Genomic DNA, 17899 nt, shown 5'->3' with positions numbered 1-17899 from the left:
GGCACTAAAATGATGTCATCGTTATCAGTGAGTACTAAGAAATAACATGCTGATGCTGTGCAATATGTACTTTTTGCGATCTAGTTTCCAACTGCTGTACGCCCTTCCTAAGATTATAATAGATGTCCAATCGCATGGCGTTCAATCATCTTTCATCGATGAATTTCAGTGAATTTATCACTAGTAGATGTCCAATCCATTTGAAGTGGGAAGGCTGCAACCCTCCCACTTGAAATTTACGCCGATACAACACGTTTCTGGTGACCTGTGATCATTAAAACAATTGAAAAATAACTAATTATGGATACTTTTGCAATCAAATATCATATCCAAATAAATGTAAATGGCAACCAATGAGGCAAAAAATAAAATTTGATCTTCCTCTGGCCACGATGCACCTTTCCATCAATTAGTTTATCGCTAGTAGACATCCAATCCATTTGAAGTGGGAGGGTGGCAGCGAATGAACGTTCATTCATCATCCTTCTCGTGCTCTTAATAACAGACAATGAGTTAAGTAGTTTCTAGCCAAGCCAAGATACTAATTAGATAGTAGATATATTAGGTAGATAGTAATTAATTTACATTCAAATGAGTATGCAGTAATTTGATTTTAAAAGGAAAAAAAAACATGGTATCATTAGAATATCAGCATTAGCCCATACCACACAGCCAGGTGTCGGAATCTGTATTAAGAGCCAAAAAGTGGTATTGGATCAACACTAATCATTACACAATAAGGCAGGTAGAGATGCACACTTTTAAACTGGAAGACAATGCACAATTCCCCTGACTACACCCCCACACGCAGTACAGTATGTTTCCCAGCCTAAAGAATATTGCCGCCTCCAGCTGTACACTCACTGTTGGCCCTGTGAGTTTACAAGGATTAAGTATGTCGGTGCAGCAGCCCTACCTGATCTACTCACACATAGAGATGCCAAATCTGTTAAAAGATGGATTAAGTGTTTCCCTGGGTAGTAGCAGTGTGTCCGGGCGGTGCTGTCAGATAGATTTTCTCTTCTCATCTCTTTGACCTTCAACTCATGGTCATCGCAATGTTGACGAAGTCTGTGATCTACATTTGAAGCATTTTATTCCAGTAGTATCCCTCTGAATTGCTTCTGGGCTAGATGAAGGGAGAAGGTGGAGGTACATACTAAAGGGCTACTGTATGCACATTAAACATTGTAGCAACAAACCATTTTCACCTTAATATTTTAACTTTTTATTGTACAGTCCAGGTAGAATTTAGACAAGGAGGGCAGTGACCAATCAGATGGAAACGATAGTCCTTTATTGGAACACCAAGGCCTGACATCACTGTTGTCATGATACTAAAATTTTCAACTCTATACCGACACTCAATAATAATAATACTTGATATTCGATACCATTTTCCATATTACATATACAGGTAGTCCCTGGGTTACGATGTACCCAAGTTATGTGATTTAGACTTTAGAGACTTTAGTCTCATATGCCATTTTGTATCCAGTTTTTTTATTTATTTATTATTTTTTTCTTTTTTAGCAGCGTAAACAGTACATTGTTCTACCTCACAGTATCTTATTTTTTACTACATTTTATTAATATGACTGTTCTGCCCTTTGGTGAAATGTGTGTTTGATTATAATGTTGACTTTTGATTTGTGATGCATGATTTTAATTTGGCGCAGAAAGTGTAGTACTTTCGCACGTGTACACACAAGGAAGAACGTATTTGCGCACGCAAAGAAGAGCGCACATGCGAACAAGAGGAAGAGCCCATCTGCCCCCACGAAGAAGTCGCGCAGCGAGAGAGAGAGGGGAAGGACTATAGCTTAGGTCGCTGACTAGCTAGGATTTAGCTCCAAGATTTTGGCGAGGACAGTACAATAACGTATAATACATGTTTTTGGATAATTATTTTGCGATTTAGGGGGTATATAGGGGTACTTAAAGGATTAATTCTGATTTGCGCGGAAATTCAGGTTATGTCGCCAGCGTACGAACAGAACTAGTTCGTAACCGGGGGTCTACCTGTATATTAAACCCATTTTTTAAATGTTATTACATTTTTTTTTATATTACATGTCAGTGTCATTGACGATGATAGACGTCCAATCAGGTGCCTCTTAAATTAAACTATATTTAAAAACTCTTTAAATTGGTTTTTCACCAGTAGACTACTAATTTGAACTGGGTGGCAGCTGGTGAGCATTTGCTGACTGCCCTCGCACTCCAAATGGATTGGACGTCTTGTGCCACCAATGGTAATCAAAGAGTTAACAAGGAAAATGCAAAAATATCCAAATTTGCAATATCAAATTTACACCAAGACAACACATATCTGGTGACCTGGTGAATCATTACTTTACAGCAAACTAAAAAAAAAAACACTATTATTGCTGAAACTGTGAAAAACCAACTAAGAATAAAATGAATTTGGACATAGAAGGTTTCAGCCGGATATCAACAATATAATATTTACATGATTACAAGGGGAATGAAAGTGGTATACATACTCAGTTTAATTATTTTTTTCTGTATTTTATTTTATATGAAGCTTAATTTACTATTAAGTAATGACCTCAAGGCTTTTGGTATTTTTGAGTTACAGTGTGTTCCTTTGGCTCATGGTCCTTATGTATGACATATATTCCCATAAGTGCTACTTAAAAAACTTAATAATGGCACTACATGCCAGTTTTTAAATCATTACTGGCCTAAGTCATAAAGTTATACCTAAAACAAATGAAACAGACAACAAATTTAGCATTTTGCAAAAGACAAAACACCTAAAGAGAGAAAGTACAAGAACTTGAAGTTGCCCTAAAGCTGCTCACACACACTAAATCATTACATAAACCACAGTACCAATAAAAGGCATGGCTTCACCCCACTATCAGAAGAAAGGAGCAAGGAGGAGTGAGCGGTATGGAAACAGATTCTCCCCATCTGGATTTGTTCGAGAAAAAAAAAAAAAAACTACCCCCAGAAATACACATGGCCTATATGCATGAGAAGACAAAAACACACACCCATGCCCACAAAGGCCCACACTGTGGCTTTACAATACCAATCAACCAAAGCTCGAACATTTCAAAGACAAACTTGTTTTTTCCTGTGGTCTAATAAAATTAAAAGTCAATGCTTAAGATGGAGAACGGGCCCTGGAGCCGCCTGGCAATTACAGTAAAGAGCAGTAAAAACAAAAGGGAAATGAGAATGTGAAGTAGAACGACTCAAAAGGACGGATGGCAGGCAGAACATTACTTTGAGTTGGACCATGTGAACATCCTGTGTTGGATGATTAGTCAGGAAAACTTGAGGGTAAAGCCAGAATTTAAAAAAAAAAGTTGCAGTAAATGATACAGAAAACTGATTCATTGTTTTTCAAATTACTAATGCAGAAAAATCATCAAATGTAGCCACATTATTTTAAAATTATAGCTCGAAAGTTTTCTGGATTTGCACTTTATTCAAAATAAGGTCTCGCACACATTTTGACAAATTAATGTTGAGTCTACTCCACATTATTTTCTATTCTAGATTTATGTTGTTTTTATAACCAATGGTCTCAATATATTTTTCCATGTTGTACAGCAAGCCACAAGTATCTGATAACTTTTTATAGTGCACTCATTTAACTGATTTGCTGCCATTAAGGGCACTTGATGTTCAAATCATTTTGACTGGGAGGGTAATTCAAAGCACACCCTCCCAGTCAAAATGGGTCTGACGTTTAGCACCTCCAATGGCATTGAGAGATATGCATTCTTATTCAGTCCTCTCAGTTTAAATGAATTCGATATATATTGTTGTTAATGGCAGGAAACAAGTTAAATACCATGAAATTACACCCAAAAATATTTTGAGTGATATTGAGACCACAGTTTTTTTTTCTGTTATTTTTCATTTTTAATTGTTGTTATCATTTTATTAATATACGGTATATATGGCGGAAAACACTCAGGTGACTTGAAGGTCCCCTTTGAGACCCCCAATTTGGCCAAATTTCAAAATTGTCCTATATGCATGTGTGATATATCATTGGAAAGCTTAAAGTCTCGATTTTCTGGTGGAAGCAAAAGTTTGAACAGGAGGGGATTTAAAAGAAAGAAAAAAATTAAACCCCTAAACCAGAACTCGAGGTGAGAGCATGAGAGAGCATAATTAAAGACACCATGATTTTAACGAGATATTATACCGTACTTAAATTATTTCGATCAAAAAACTCCATGTAGCATGTATCACCGACTGTCAAGACACAGCTCTGAATGGCCAGAGCCGGACATTTTAGGGACTTTATGGGTGAAACATGGTAATATCAAAAGGGTCACGATGCAGAAAACGCAGACATCAAGGAGTGGTCAAGATTTTCTTTTTAAATTTCAATTTCAAATTTTTCTTTATTTGGAGTGATTATTTATCATCTAAAATATCAGGGAAAATGCGACAGTAATAAAAAATACAATTAAGCGGTAGTTATGAGGTAGATATCCGTGTCCTATTTCAGACACATTTTTTTTCATTGTGACATAATTTGTTTAAAATATGCGAGTAAAAAATGTTAAAGGCCTTTTTCTTTTTTTTTTAACTAAATATTAGAGATCAATAATGATTCTAAGCTAAAAATGATAGACAGTTTGAATAATAAATATAATTACTTACCTTCTTTTTATGGCTGGGTTGAAACAAAAGTGGTTGTGCAATGTCTTTAAATGGGGGTCTCCGGGGTAAAATGGACAAATTTATAATAGTTTTGGGCTTAATACGCCATGAAACTGCTATGGCAGCATATAAACATATAGTTCTATCAAACACAACATTTCTTTTGTCTTAAAATACAGCAGTTTATTTTAAAGAGGGGTGCAAGACCAGAAACTGCTTTTTCAGCCTTGTCTGTGTTTTCCAACATATACTATACTATATATATATATATATATATATATATATATATATATATATATATATATATTTTTTTTTAAACTAATTTATAATTGTGTTTGTTCTAAAAGAATTAATCAAAAAAAGAATTAATAAAAATTAATTAATTTTTATAAGTTCTATAATTATAATTGAGACAAACTTGTATACCAACTGTTAATACGGTGGCCTAAATTACCCAAAATATGATGTCCACATTCTGTATGAGGGAATTAGCAAAAATTGTCACTTTCCCTTTAAAGAGTCGAAGTAGAGACATTCAACGGCAAACAAGTACTGCACATATATTTGCCTATTTCAATTAAGTGATGCCTTATTTGTACAGACCAAAGAAACACACAAGTGGTAAAGAAGAGGAGCAGGATTAAAAATAATCTCTTCAGGAATATGTATACAGTATAGTATATACAATTATTATTTGCAATTCTTTTTCACCAGCCAATTGATGACTTTTAAGTTCGTACATATAGAATTTAACCTTTGGAAAGAGAAATCTTGCCAGCTTCTATTCCCAGTTATGAAATGCTTCAAAAACCCATGATCCTATAGTGTGTTCAGGCAAACATGAACTATGCTTAAGAGATTGTAGGAGACATATTTGTTTAGGTAGGGGGACATGTTAGTTATATACACAAGTTAGACTGAATTATGATATCCAAGCACTCTTCTCTAGTGAGTACGTCTCTGCCTTTGCATGAGAACTGTGTGTGTGTTGTTTGCATTTGCTACTTTGTATAAATCATCTATATACAACCCCCAATCCAAGGCCATATCCTTTTATGTGGCCCCACTGGGCAGAAAACTGAATTAGCCTAACAGGAACCATAGACAATTGCCAGGATGCAACACCAGCAACTGAACTTCAATTGAACCTCTATATAGGAGATCTCACAGTCTCACATGCTCAATTTTTTTCTATGTGTTTTTCTTATCCAGCTCCCTCTCCAGTAATAGTGATCAAAAAGGAGAAGACATCACGGAATAGTGTTTCCTTGTCCTGGTTGGAGCCAGAGAGACCGAATGGCATTATCCTAGACTACGAGATCAAATACTATGAAAAGGTTGGTTCTATATGTTACGTTTCCTGATTAAGACTTGGGTGCAAGTGTTATTTCAATGTTAAAGCAAAAACTTAAATTGAAGCGAAAGGATTTTGAAGTATGACTGTATTAAGATTTGCTAGATCTCACACATCTTTGTAATACAGACATTTTGGAACACTTTAAGTTTCTGTATGGCACTGGCGCCAAGATTTTTCGGCTAGCCAACTCTATGACATTATCAAAAGCACTACTGTTTACAATTTTGATGAAAATGTATTTAATTTTTTTCCAACATACTAATATTTTCATCACATAGCCTGACTGTGGCTCAATGGTTCTGACCAATCAGATTTCAGCTTCTATGATGTTTTGTAATTTTCCAAGAGTCTTCAGAATCACAAGATCCTCTTCCCGCCCCATACACCATGAAAATAAACAATGTTGTCAGTAACACGTTATTTTCTGGAATCTGATTACCGCATTTTTCGGACTATAAATCGCAGTTTTTTACATAGTTTGGCTGGGGGTGCGACTTATACTCTGGAGCAACTTATGTGTGAAATTATTAACACATTATTATATAATTTCACATGTTATTTTGGTGTTTTGGAGTGACACTGATGGTTTGGTGAACGTGTATGTTCTTTATGCTATAGTTGCTCTTGTAGCTACTGTATGTTACTTTAACATACCGGCCACGTTCGCATTTCATTGTTCATGCATCATGTAACATTACCATACTGTACAGTTATTCAGCATGTTGTTCTCTGTTGTATTTTTATTTTAAATTGCCTTTCAAGATGACATATCTGTTCTATGTGTGGGATTTTATCAAATAAATTTCCCCCCAAAATGCGACTTATACTCCGGTGCGACTTATATATGTTTTTTTTTTTTTTTTCTTCGTTGGGCATTTTATGGCTAGAGTGACTTATACTCAGGTGCGATTTATAGTCCGAAAAATACGGTACCTTCCTCAGTAACGAGTAATCTATTTCATTTTTCCAAACTGGTAATCTGATTAAAGTTAGTTTCCTTAGAGTCTGTGCGTTACTATTTTGTTATTGCCGCATAATGTATGTAGAATGAAGAATGTAGTCACGTATGAAGAGCATTTTGAATAGAAAATGTTTATTTCCATAAAAACCGCTCATTGCTCTTCCTATTTTGGTCTCGAGTCACACAAGCTAAGTGTTTTGGGACTGGCGTTTGCGAATGCATATTCGAGCCGAGTTCTGGAAGGTTCCGTTAGAGCCGGTACATGCGCGGCCGTTTCGTTGTTTGCCATTGCAACGGCGGGTAGTCGTCGCTCCCGCTCGTCTTCGCAATGTCGGCGACCATTTTTTAGATCATATTCGTGTTGCACATTCATACCGTGAGGTGACATGTTCGTTAAGCATCTTTAGGATGTGTTGTAAGTCCGGTTGAGTGTGAAGTGCTTAGTCGCCGCCACATTTTGTGGCCAAATTGACCACGTGTGTGTACGGCGTACTTCCAGGTTGTGCGGACGCATCTGCACCCGCCCCCACCTTTGTGTTTATTGCACTGTGCAATTCATTTGTGTGTTGTGATTTCAAATTTCCATTGTTTTTATATTGGCACTGATATGCTGTTAAACCTAATCCCTCACCCAAAATTCAAAATTTTTGACACGAGACTTAATCTTCGAGTAAGCGGGGTGTAATTTGTCGGTGGAGTTGATTTCAACAAATTCCATGCAGTTTGTCAGTTATTTATTAGTTTCAGGGTTCCGGGGTGGCTAAGCTAGCGTGAGTCAATGGTGGTTGAAATCAACTCCATCATTTAATTAAACCTCCGCTAATTTAAAGATCAACCCTTATTTGAAAAACTCTGTTCTTCCCCTTTAAATTAAATTATTGGGAAGTCAATTACATGTGATGACATTTTTCTGTTGTCATTCTTTTGTTGAGGTGGTTAAGGGAGGAAAATTGGTAAAAAGTAACTGATGAATAACTTTTAAAGTAATTAGTTACTTTGATAAAAAAAAAAAGTAATCAGTAAAGTAACTAGATTACTTTTTGAGGCGTAATCAGTAATTAAATAAATTACTTTTTCAAGTAGTCTGTAACAACACTGAAAATAAAGGTTCATTTTATTAACCAGTCAGTTTTCTGATTTGCTCCCCCGTCTTTGAGAATTCCCAGAATGATATCCTTATTTTTCAATCCTCCGATTGGTTGAGGCGTGATAAATTGTCTTCGTTTGGTTGAGCTTTTTATGCATGCTAAATTGTCCTTTCTTGGTTGAACTTTTCTTATGCACTACTAATAGATGATTTACAAGGGTGGACAATGTCGCACATGAAAAGCGAGTAATTTTGTAAGGATCACTTTTCAGGAAAGAGGAAACGTTAGGTTAGCCAAAGCCATTGCTTGATGGGGATGGGAATTGAAATCCGATTCCAATTTGGAACCGGTTCCGAGTGTTTCGAGGCCTCGACATCACAATGAAAAAGCCTTAACGATGCCTTTAACGATCCCTAAAGACACATATTGCGTCGTGACGTGTCTTGTTGTCCAGACGCATCAAACTAGCATGGCGCCAAGAACCACTCGCTCCAAAGTTTGGCTACACTTCACCAGGAAAAAGGGTGAAAATGAAAGGTTACGACAGTTTAGCACGAGTGTTGCCGCCGTAAACATTACAATGACGTAGGTTCGAACGCTCGAAAGTGTGTCTTCACTTCACGAGGAAAAATTACAACAAAGCGACTTGCAGTCATTGCGAGATGGAAATAACTGCATCGGGAGGGAACTGTCCTCACCGAGACGCTAAGGCTCAGTCCTGGCTATACAGCTAGCTAAACTCCCAAATGACGAGCAGAAGACGTTGGTATAATTTGCTGACTTTATTCAACCATCATTTGAAACTAAAAATAGAAATGAAACAAATCAATTTCGTCCCCAATAACAAACAGGTTCGCATCAACGTAAATCAGCGATGATTAGCTGCTAACACAGTCATAACAAACAGTTAGCATGCGTTCGCTAGCATTAGCACATCGTTTAAACCACTACACAACTGGATTTAAGTCTCCGATCACGAGTGGAAACACACAACAACAACACAGAAGATGATACATACAGGCGTTGGCTCTGTGGATATTTTACAAACATTAACAAAGAACGTAGGCTCGTGGCAGTGTTTCCCTTTCTCACTAACTCGCTCACTGGCTTGGATGAGGCATTTCTTCTTCTTCGCGCTCTTCTTCGCGTGAGGAAGTGCAAGGGCGCCACCACTTGAGCGTGAAAGTGCCATAAAAACTAAAAGGCATGCATTTCGATATACTGGTAAATAAAAACAGGGGTCCCCAAACTACGGCCCGCGGCTCCATATTTGGTCCGGCCCCCTGAACAATTCCAGAGAGCATTTTGAATTTTTTTTTGTTTTTTTCTCCCTCAGTAGTGTTACATATTTCGTGGCCTTTTTCAGTGAATAACTCAGAGAGGGTTATTTGGTTATTATCTATTTAATTAATAGTGCTATTATTATTTATTATTATTATATTATATTATATTATATTATATTATATTATATTATATTATATTATATTATATTATATTATTATTTTTATTTTATTTACTTTTGTTTCGAGAAGAATCCACAGAGGGTTATTTGATTGTGGCCTTCTGAAAAACAATAATTTTTTTACATTTCGCACTCCTGCAATCGTCACACTTTTTCTGTTACAAACTGACCCCGGCCTCTCATCAGAGAAGGGAAAAGTTATTTGGCCCTCACAGGAAAAAGTTTGGGGACATTGCCAAAGGCAGAACAACGACCTATATGCCAAAATATACCAATATTTTTTTATTTCTATTAGAAAAATGTTTCAGTAAAATGTTACACATTCTTGTGCATTTGCCACTTATTGCCACAGTTACCATTGAGGCTTTGGGCCTCTTTTGACCTCGTGAGTTTGTAAGGTTGTGACTTCTGATTAAACAAACTTGATGCCAATCAAAATGTTTGTTCTTCTTTTTCCCGAAATTAGAATCGATAAGAGAATCGATAAAGAATCGAATCGTTAAGCAATATCGACAAAGGAATCGGAATTGTAAAAATCGTATCAATTCCCATCCCTATTGCTGGATGGCTTCAAGCCAGAAAATGATTTATTTGGCTATTACAGCAACAACTTTGTATGCTAGTTAGCCAAAAAACCTATTAGCATCAAAAGAGGATGAATTCGATCCATAAAAACAAAAAAAAAATGGTATGCTTTTGTAATATTGTTAGATAATGATTGTGATTTTTTTTTTTTTTTTTTTTTTTTTGTAATGGTAAAGTACCTATAGAAATTTGGATTTGAATATTGTCATAGAAGAAGCTATGTTCTACTTGTATAGTTCAGCATGGGGATGGATAGTAGTGTTTGGTTTGTTGACAGAACAATTGGGGATAACTGTTTGTTTTTGTGAGTGACAGTGACTCCCCGCCTTCTCCCTCCCTTGACAATGTGAGACACACAACATGAACTCACTAAATTGTTTCATCTATTAGAAGTGCTTAGGCAAAATGTGTTGTTTTTGACAGGACCCTCTAAGGAGTCTGGTCCTTCAGAAACATCATTAATCCTAATAAAGCAGAAGGGACTTAAAAACACCTATGTAGTGCAACTAAAAAGTAAGCTTCTTGTGTATCCGAGAAAGGAGGATGAAGGTTAAATGTGATAAGGAAATATAGTGAAGTAAGATTATATCTTAATGTAAAGCATTAATACACATTTAAACGATTCTTGTGTTTCAGAAAATTGCATGATGTTATCAAGGATAGCCAATTAAAATCAGTCTCAAACTTCTTTACCATCCCCACCTGCTTTTGTTACCACGGAACCTTTCCTCATCTTGTTATCTTTCTTAAGTTTGTCTTTGCCTTTTCACTCCAACTTGGATATATCGCTCCCCTTTACTTATTCCCACCTTTTTTCTCCATTTCATGTTCTGCCTCTCATCTTGTCCTCCCCTCTCCTTAATGGAGTTTTATGTTTTATGGCAGACTGTAAACGGGGTCGTTCATTCCTCTGTAAGGGAAATTAGCACAGAACGAATTACGCTGGCTTTCAGCACCAATGCTGCTCCATAGCTGACATTTGATGGTGAAATTAGCCGTTGATGCGAGTTTAGTCACTCGAGCAGATTCACTGTGTGTGAGAACAGTGTGTGTATGTGTGTGAGCAAAAGCGAAGGAATAAAATGCGTGTGTTCCCAGATCACAGCTTGCTTCAGTGCCAACCCTGGCCCCTAATCTCTTGATTAGTAGGCAGACAGAAGCAGTCTCCTCTCTAAACTCCGTTCCCTGCTCAGCCACCCTTACCTAAGATGCTAATACACGGCTGGAAAACAGCAAGGGGAAAAGTTAATGACTGATACTGTTCTTTTTCATTCACACACACTTGCGCGCGCACCACCAAACCACAAAATGCTAATTCATTACCAGATGACGAAGAAATGAGAAGGAGGGTTTTAAAATGGTGTATAGCGCAGTGCCTTTGCATAAATCCTTGTTAGTCACATCTAGGGACACATAAGGACACGCACACAAATGCTAACACACTTTCTACAGGATTCTCCACAGCGACCAGCGATTTTAAACTTCAGACAAAGGGTTCTTCCATGCAGATGGGCGAACAAGGACACCAGGTTTGGTCTGTTTTGATTGGCTGGTTGAGGTGAAATTGCATGCCAATGCTAAAGACCGCATAGGGGCATACAAAAATTTTAAAGACACAACTACAAAGCTACACAATAAAAAAGGATGATGAAACAGACAGACAGACTGTCTAGGACACTGGTGTCAAACTCAAGGCCAGGGGACCATCTACTGCCCACTGTATAATTTTGTGTGGCCTGCACCAGTAAATCATGTGCATAGCATAATGTTCTTGCTAAAATAAAATTTAAAGTTTAGGCAGAGAATGTTACAGTTGTTTTTTTTTTTTGTTTGTTTTGTTTTGTTTTTCTCTATATTGATAGTTACAATATGTACAGTGATCCCTCGCTACTTCGCACCCTCAGTCCATCGCAGATTTTTTTTCAATTACAAAAAAAAAGAAATACAGATGAGCTGTCCCGAGCCGATCTTGTAGTCTCACTCTCGTTACCTCCCTCCTTGCTCTTTGTTCGTCAGGCCGTGCACGTGAATTTCTTTTTAAAGTTAACAATGTTGACAGATGTTTGTGTCTGATCTTGCCTGAGTCACGAACTTCAATCGCGCCATTTGCTGCAATCATTGTTTAACTAGTTAAACACTTGCTGTGGCAACTCATTGTGTGTAAGTGAGCAATGGAGTGGAGTGGATGGACTCACTCAATGAAGCATTTAATAAAGCCAAGCATTTATTCTACTACAGTACTATATTATTGTTTAAAAATAATTCGGTGGGACTGCAATATGTTTAAAACTTAATATAATTATTACATTTGAAGTGCTTAAAAACAACTTATTACAATATTTTTTGGGGGGGAATTATACTTTGGGGGGAAACATGTCTTTTATGTATCTTTCCGATGCTAAATCTGAATAAATACATTGAACACACACAAAAAAGCAACATTTTCTGGATTGTGTGTGTGCTACTTTGGAGTTTCTCAATTACCGGGGCGGGTTCTGGTCCGCATTAACCGCGACAAACGAGGCGTCACTGTATTTACAGTTTCTAAAATATAAAATATTTTTGATGAAAAGATAAAGAGAATATATATTGTTGTGATTTTTTTAATATTTATCCTTTTTTCTAATTAAAAAACAAACAAAAATATTTTCTCTGTTTTATAATTGAAATATATATTAAAAATGACAAATAAAAGCACTTTTAAAAATATTAGTAATAATAAGTAAAATAATATTTCCTGTTTCTACCTTTTTTTTTTTTTAATCAAAAACAAAAATAGAACATTTAATTTGTCTCCTTTGTGTTTTTTAAATGTAAAATAAAAATGAAAAATAAATAAGAAAATATTTGGTAACACTTTATAATAACTATCAGTTACAACTAGTTAATAGATCATTAGTAAATTGTTAATAAATGATTTATTGTTGCTTTATTAAGTGTTTTTTAACAGTTTGTTTAGCATTTATAATGATGCCTTATAGATCTGCCCATAGGCCTTTCTGTGTGCTGTACATTACCAAAGAAACACCACAGATCAAATGTTGAACATTTTGTTTAATGAAACATACATACTGAGGCATCACAGAACAACAAAATGCAACAGTATTGTTCAAACCCCTTTTTTTTTTTTTTTTTGGCTAAACACAGAATAAACTGAATTTATGAGGGGCATTTAATGTCCATACATCACAACAAACTGTTAGCAAACGCTTAACGATTCAACAATAAAACATTTATTAACAGTTGAGCAATACATGTATTAACTAGTTATAACGGATAGTTATTATGAAGTATTACCAAATATTTGCTTTATGAAGGCTCCAAAAGAGGATTTTGAGCATTTTGAGGTCTACAATCCTACAAAGGGGGAAGTTACACGCTAATACATTAAACTTTTCTTTTTAACTAATTGTACTTAAATCAACAACTTTCATAAATAAACTGATTTTAAAACATGTTTATTTCAAGACGTGACAATATGATGCACAATTTCAATAGAAGAAAGGATGGTCAAATAGTGACACTAGTTTGAAAAGAACCACAGAAAGGCTTGGTGGTATTCGCTGAAATAAGCAGGGCTAGCCATTAAAAGATGTTTTCTAGGTGGCAGCACATGTTGCTGGGAAACCTGGAAGTGCTTTTCAGCATTAATGGTACTTTCACAGATGTGCAAGTTACCCAAGATGCCACGAGCACTAAGACACTAAATGTATCATCAAAGATTTTCAGCTTCAAGCTGGTGAAAATCTGGATGTCCTTTTCCTCTTAGCCTGGAGGACACAATTGTCCATGATGTTCAAAGGGAGTGTGGAATGAAGACTCATTACACATCAGCACATTTAATGATAGTTTCTACTACTGTGATGGATCACTCTTGAAATAGTTTAATCGCTATCTTTTAAGCAGATGCACTTTATCAGAGATAAAGCTTTCTGCAGATTTATGAATAGAATACCCCAAAGATGCAACTTGTGTAGCACAAACCTTGAAAGAGAACATTTATCATCATTGTGACAGGGATTCATATCTGGCCAAATGGTTGTTATACTTGTGAATTGCTTAGTTTTTTTGTGTGGAAAATAACAGTGGCTTTGTTTGGTTTGTGTACCCGTTGTGTCCAGTGTGACTTGATATTATTGTTTTCATGAATTTTTGTCATTTTTGTCAGGGGTATCAAACTCATCATTGTCGCGGTTTTAATTGTAGTTAGATTTCTTTCCAAGGGCCTTTATGTTGGCCAACCCATATAAATATTGAACTTATTTGGCTGCTATTGATGGCACTAGATGTCCAATCCATTCTGACTGGGATGGGCGAATGAACGTATTTAGCCTAGCGCCGTCAACGGCAGGTAAACTAAGGCTAGCACAATAATTTTGATTGTCTTTTATTTGGATAGTTAATAAAACATTTTAAAAAATGACTGCAAAACTTTGCAAATATTAGGTTAGTTTTTTAAGTCTCTGAATAACATTTTTTTTTTAATGTTATTTTATTTTTTTTTTAATAAAGAAAAAAAAGTTTAAAAAATGAACTTTTTTTGATTAAAAAAACAGAGGGGAAAAAACTCTAAATACTGTTATGTTTGTAAAAATAGAAATAAAACATAAACAACAATATTCTCTGATTCTACGGAAATTTTGCACATTTTTTTTTTTTTTTTTTTTTTTTTGGGTGAAAACATGAAGTTGATGTCCGTGATTGTACTTTCGCTGGCCGCACGACGCCAAATTGATACCCTGATTAATGTCTTTAAGCTATTTGTACAACAGATTTAAATGTATATTAAGATATGCATTCTGTGATTTGTTTCTTTCAAATTCTGTTGAAACTCGTTAGTGCCAAACACTGCACTTCTTGCATGTGTTATCAATGCAGTCTCTTGAGCACAGAGTCCTTCACATGCACAAGTTTCGTGTGTTTATTTGGTTTTACATGGAAGGAATCCTGTTTAGCATTTTTGTGTGTATGTTTATGCAGGCAATAATTTTCTTCAGCTTTGTTTGGATTGCCAAAGCGGCATTAAGGCTATAGCGGTGATCTACATAGTGCTCTGGTGAGAGGCACACATGGATAGCCCATAATCACACAGCTTGCCATCGCTGTGTTTTGCTCTCTTACACACAGGTCATCTTACCACACCTGTGTGTGATTTTAAAAGGGATCCCATGCTGGCCTGACCATTGAATGGTGACAAGCCGCGAGTCGATTTATAGTCGCGATGAAGAGTTATCCTGATGCAGGCCTGCTGTATCAGTTACCTCCTCACACACATACCAGTTTAAAAAGCTTTGTGCACTATAAAACTCTAATCCCCCCATTACTGTGCGTGAAGTCCTTTCATATTGCCCTGTGCCTTTCACAATGAGGGCCTGTAAATAAACCACTATGTAGAATGAGGATTCAGCTTTGTCTTGACATGGTTTGGATTTTTATGTGCTTGCCTTAGTTGCGAAACACAAGGCTAATTTTCAGGATTGTTAAATTAATCCCTTATTGGTTGTTAACCTTGTTTTATCTCTGTAGTTCATCTTCAGCTATTTATTTCTTTGTAGTGAACTGGTCTTAGACTGAGAATGAGACAATTTCAAGATGAGACCAGTGCATGAGGCAAAATATTTAATACGGGATCATTATAATGGCTCAGTAGTAATTACTTCAAATGGCATTTTACTAGAGCTTGGTAGATGAGGATGCGCTGCATTCAAAATGTAAATCCCAAATTACTGATGAAAATACTTAATGATAGAATAAAAAATAAAACATTTACAGCCATGACCTTTATCAGTGGTGTCCTAAAAACAATATACAGTGATTTTATTGGTGCATGAGGGACTGTTCTAAACAAGAAATTCAAGAAATGTGGTACAAGTACTGTTTACTCGTATTCAAATGAATGTTGTCCAAATACATTGTACGTTGTATTTACCTTTTTAATTAAAATAACATGTCGTTTTAATCTTTAGGAAATGTTGGTTTTTAACAAGTATTAAGGTACAACCTATATGTTGGTCAAGTCCAGTAGAGTTCATCTGTGATTTTGATTTCTCAGATTTAAATGTTATTTCAAAGTGTGTCTAATGTTACAGTGGCTAATGTTGAACATCCTTTTTAGCAAAGTTTGTTTCTCAATTTGGAACATGTATATGCTAGTCAGTGTTGTTTTCGTCAACCACAATTATAACAAATATATTTTGTTGACAAACAAATTTTCATGGTGATAACGAGACAATAATGAGCTAAAAATGGGTCTTGGGAGACTAACACATAACGAGACAAATGCCAGTTTTCTTCTGACGAGATGAGAACGAGATGAAAATGCGCCGAAAGTTTGCCACATGTTCACAATGTGTGGCATTTTATGTGTAGTAAACCTGCATCGTAACAGTGTGTAGGTGTTTCACTCATGTGACGTGCTGCACCCCCCCACCCCCAACTCACCAGTGTCCTCTCCAGTCTCCAGGCTTGCTTGTTTTAAAGCACCCACATTAAGATTGGTTTATTTATCTTGGAAAGAGAGAATTTGCTTTGGCCTTTAAGGGTCTGTGCTGAGTGATCTAGCATTGGCATAGCATTTCAGTTCGCGTTAACATTAGGCTAATTCTAAAGGCGAACATCCTCTTAAACTCTCTGACAACATTTTTTTACGTACTGTTCATGGCATCCTGGTGAGTTAATGAATTGAAAATAATGTACTGTTTTCCTGCTGAGTGTGTATCATCACCAAGGTGACGTTGTCCTTGTAGACCATGGATGTCCAAACCTGTCCTCAAGGGCCGCTGTGGGTCCTGGTTTTTGTTCTTACCAATCGAGCACAGACAGTTTAGCCAATGAAGTTTGTGCTAAAACCAGCAGCACCTGACTGCAATCAACTGATTAGACTTATAAAACACCAGATTGGTGAAAAGATGTCGTCTTGTTTTGTAGGAATGAAATCCAGCACCCACTGCGGCCCTATGTGGAATAGTTTGGACACCTCTGTTGTAGACGCTACGATATGTGCACGTCTGTCAATATTCTTTCGGCATAGTTTGGAAACCTTAAGTTATTTATTTCTGGAGTAAAACTTGAATTTTGCAGACGAAAACATTTTGAGTAAGTGTCGACTAAAACTAGATGAAAATAGGAAAAAAAAAACACTTTTTGGAAGGACTAAAATATGACTTAAGACTATTAAGTATTATCATCCAAAAGTGTAAGACTAAGACGAAAATTAAAAGGGCTGCCAAAAACAACACTTGTGCTAGTGTATTTTAACCCTTCACAGGGCAAGTGGCATTTTTTTGAGCAATTTAGAAAAACTTACTCATTTATGTGACATCACATTTTGGATCAAGTAGGCCGCAAAATTAACATTTCGTACCCACTTATATGTTATTTCGTTCAATTATTATTAATTAATTATTTATTTTTTTAAAACATTTTTATGTATTTTAAATGAATAAATACGATGATGAATTAGTTAAATGTTAATTAAAAATGATTAATAAAATGAACATAAACCGAAATACACTCTGGCTATAGAATAACACTCAGGATGTAATTCATTTCCTGTAATTGACAACAATACATTTCAAATTCCTTTAAACTGTGATCATCTATAAGTCCAATTAACGGCACTTGACAGCCAATCCATTTTGAATGGACTCAAAATGGATTGGAGGTCTCGCACCGTCAATGGCAGCAAAGAAGTTAAATGAGTGCCTTATAATGGGTTAATATTCAGTCACGGTAATAGTACCTTGAAGAACACGTTTTTGTCCACATGATACCTGGACTGAGGGATAAAT

At 36.0% G+C, this 17899-nt stretch overlaps 1 protein-coding gene across 5 annotated transcripts in view; it reads left to right on the top strand.

Annotated features, from left to right (window-relative positions):
* The window catches only part of LOC130927196 (ephrin type-A receptor 3-like), a 167775-nt gene that overhangs the window by 95882 nt on the left and 53994 nt on the right, over nucleotides 1-17899 (top strand). For all 5 annotated transcript variants that reach the window (XM_057852842.1, XM_057852843.1, XM_057852844.1 and 2 more), the window contains one exon: nucleotides 5869-5993. In XM_057852842.1, coding sequence (XP_057708825.1) covers nucleotides 5869-5993 — 125 coding nt within the window. The remainder of the gene's footprint in view (nucleotides 1-5868; nucleotides 5994-17899) is intronic.

The sequence above is a fragment of the Corythoichthys intestinalis genome, chromosome 12 (genome assembly GCF_030265065.1).
Source record: "Corythoichthys intestinalis isolate RoL2023-P3 chromosome 12, ASM3026506v1, whole genome shotgun sequence".
In the NCBI taxonomy this organism is placed as follows: Eukaryota; Metazoa; Chordata; class Actinopteri; order Syngnathiformes; family Syngnathidae; genus Corythoichthys; species Corythoichthys intestinalis.
The sequence above is the reverse complement of the archived record's forward strand: the minus strand, read 5'-3'. Positions and strand labels throughout refer to the sequence as shown.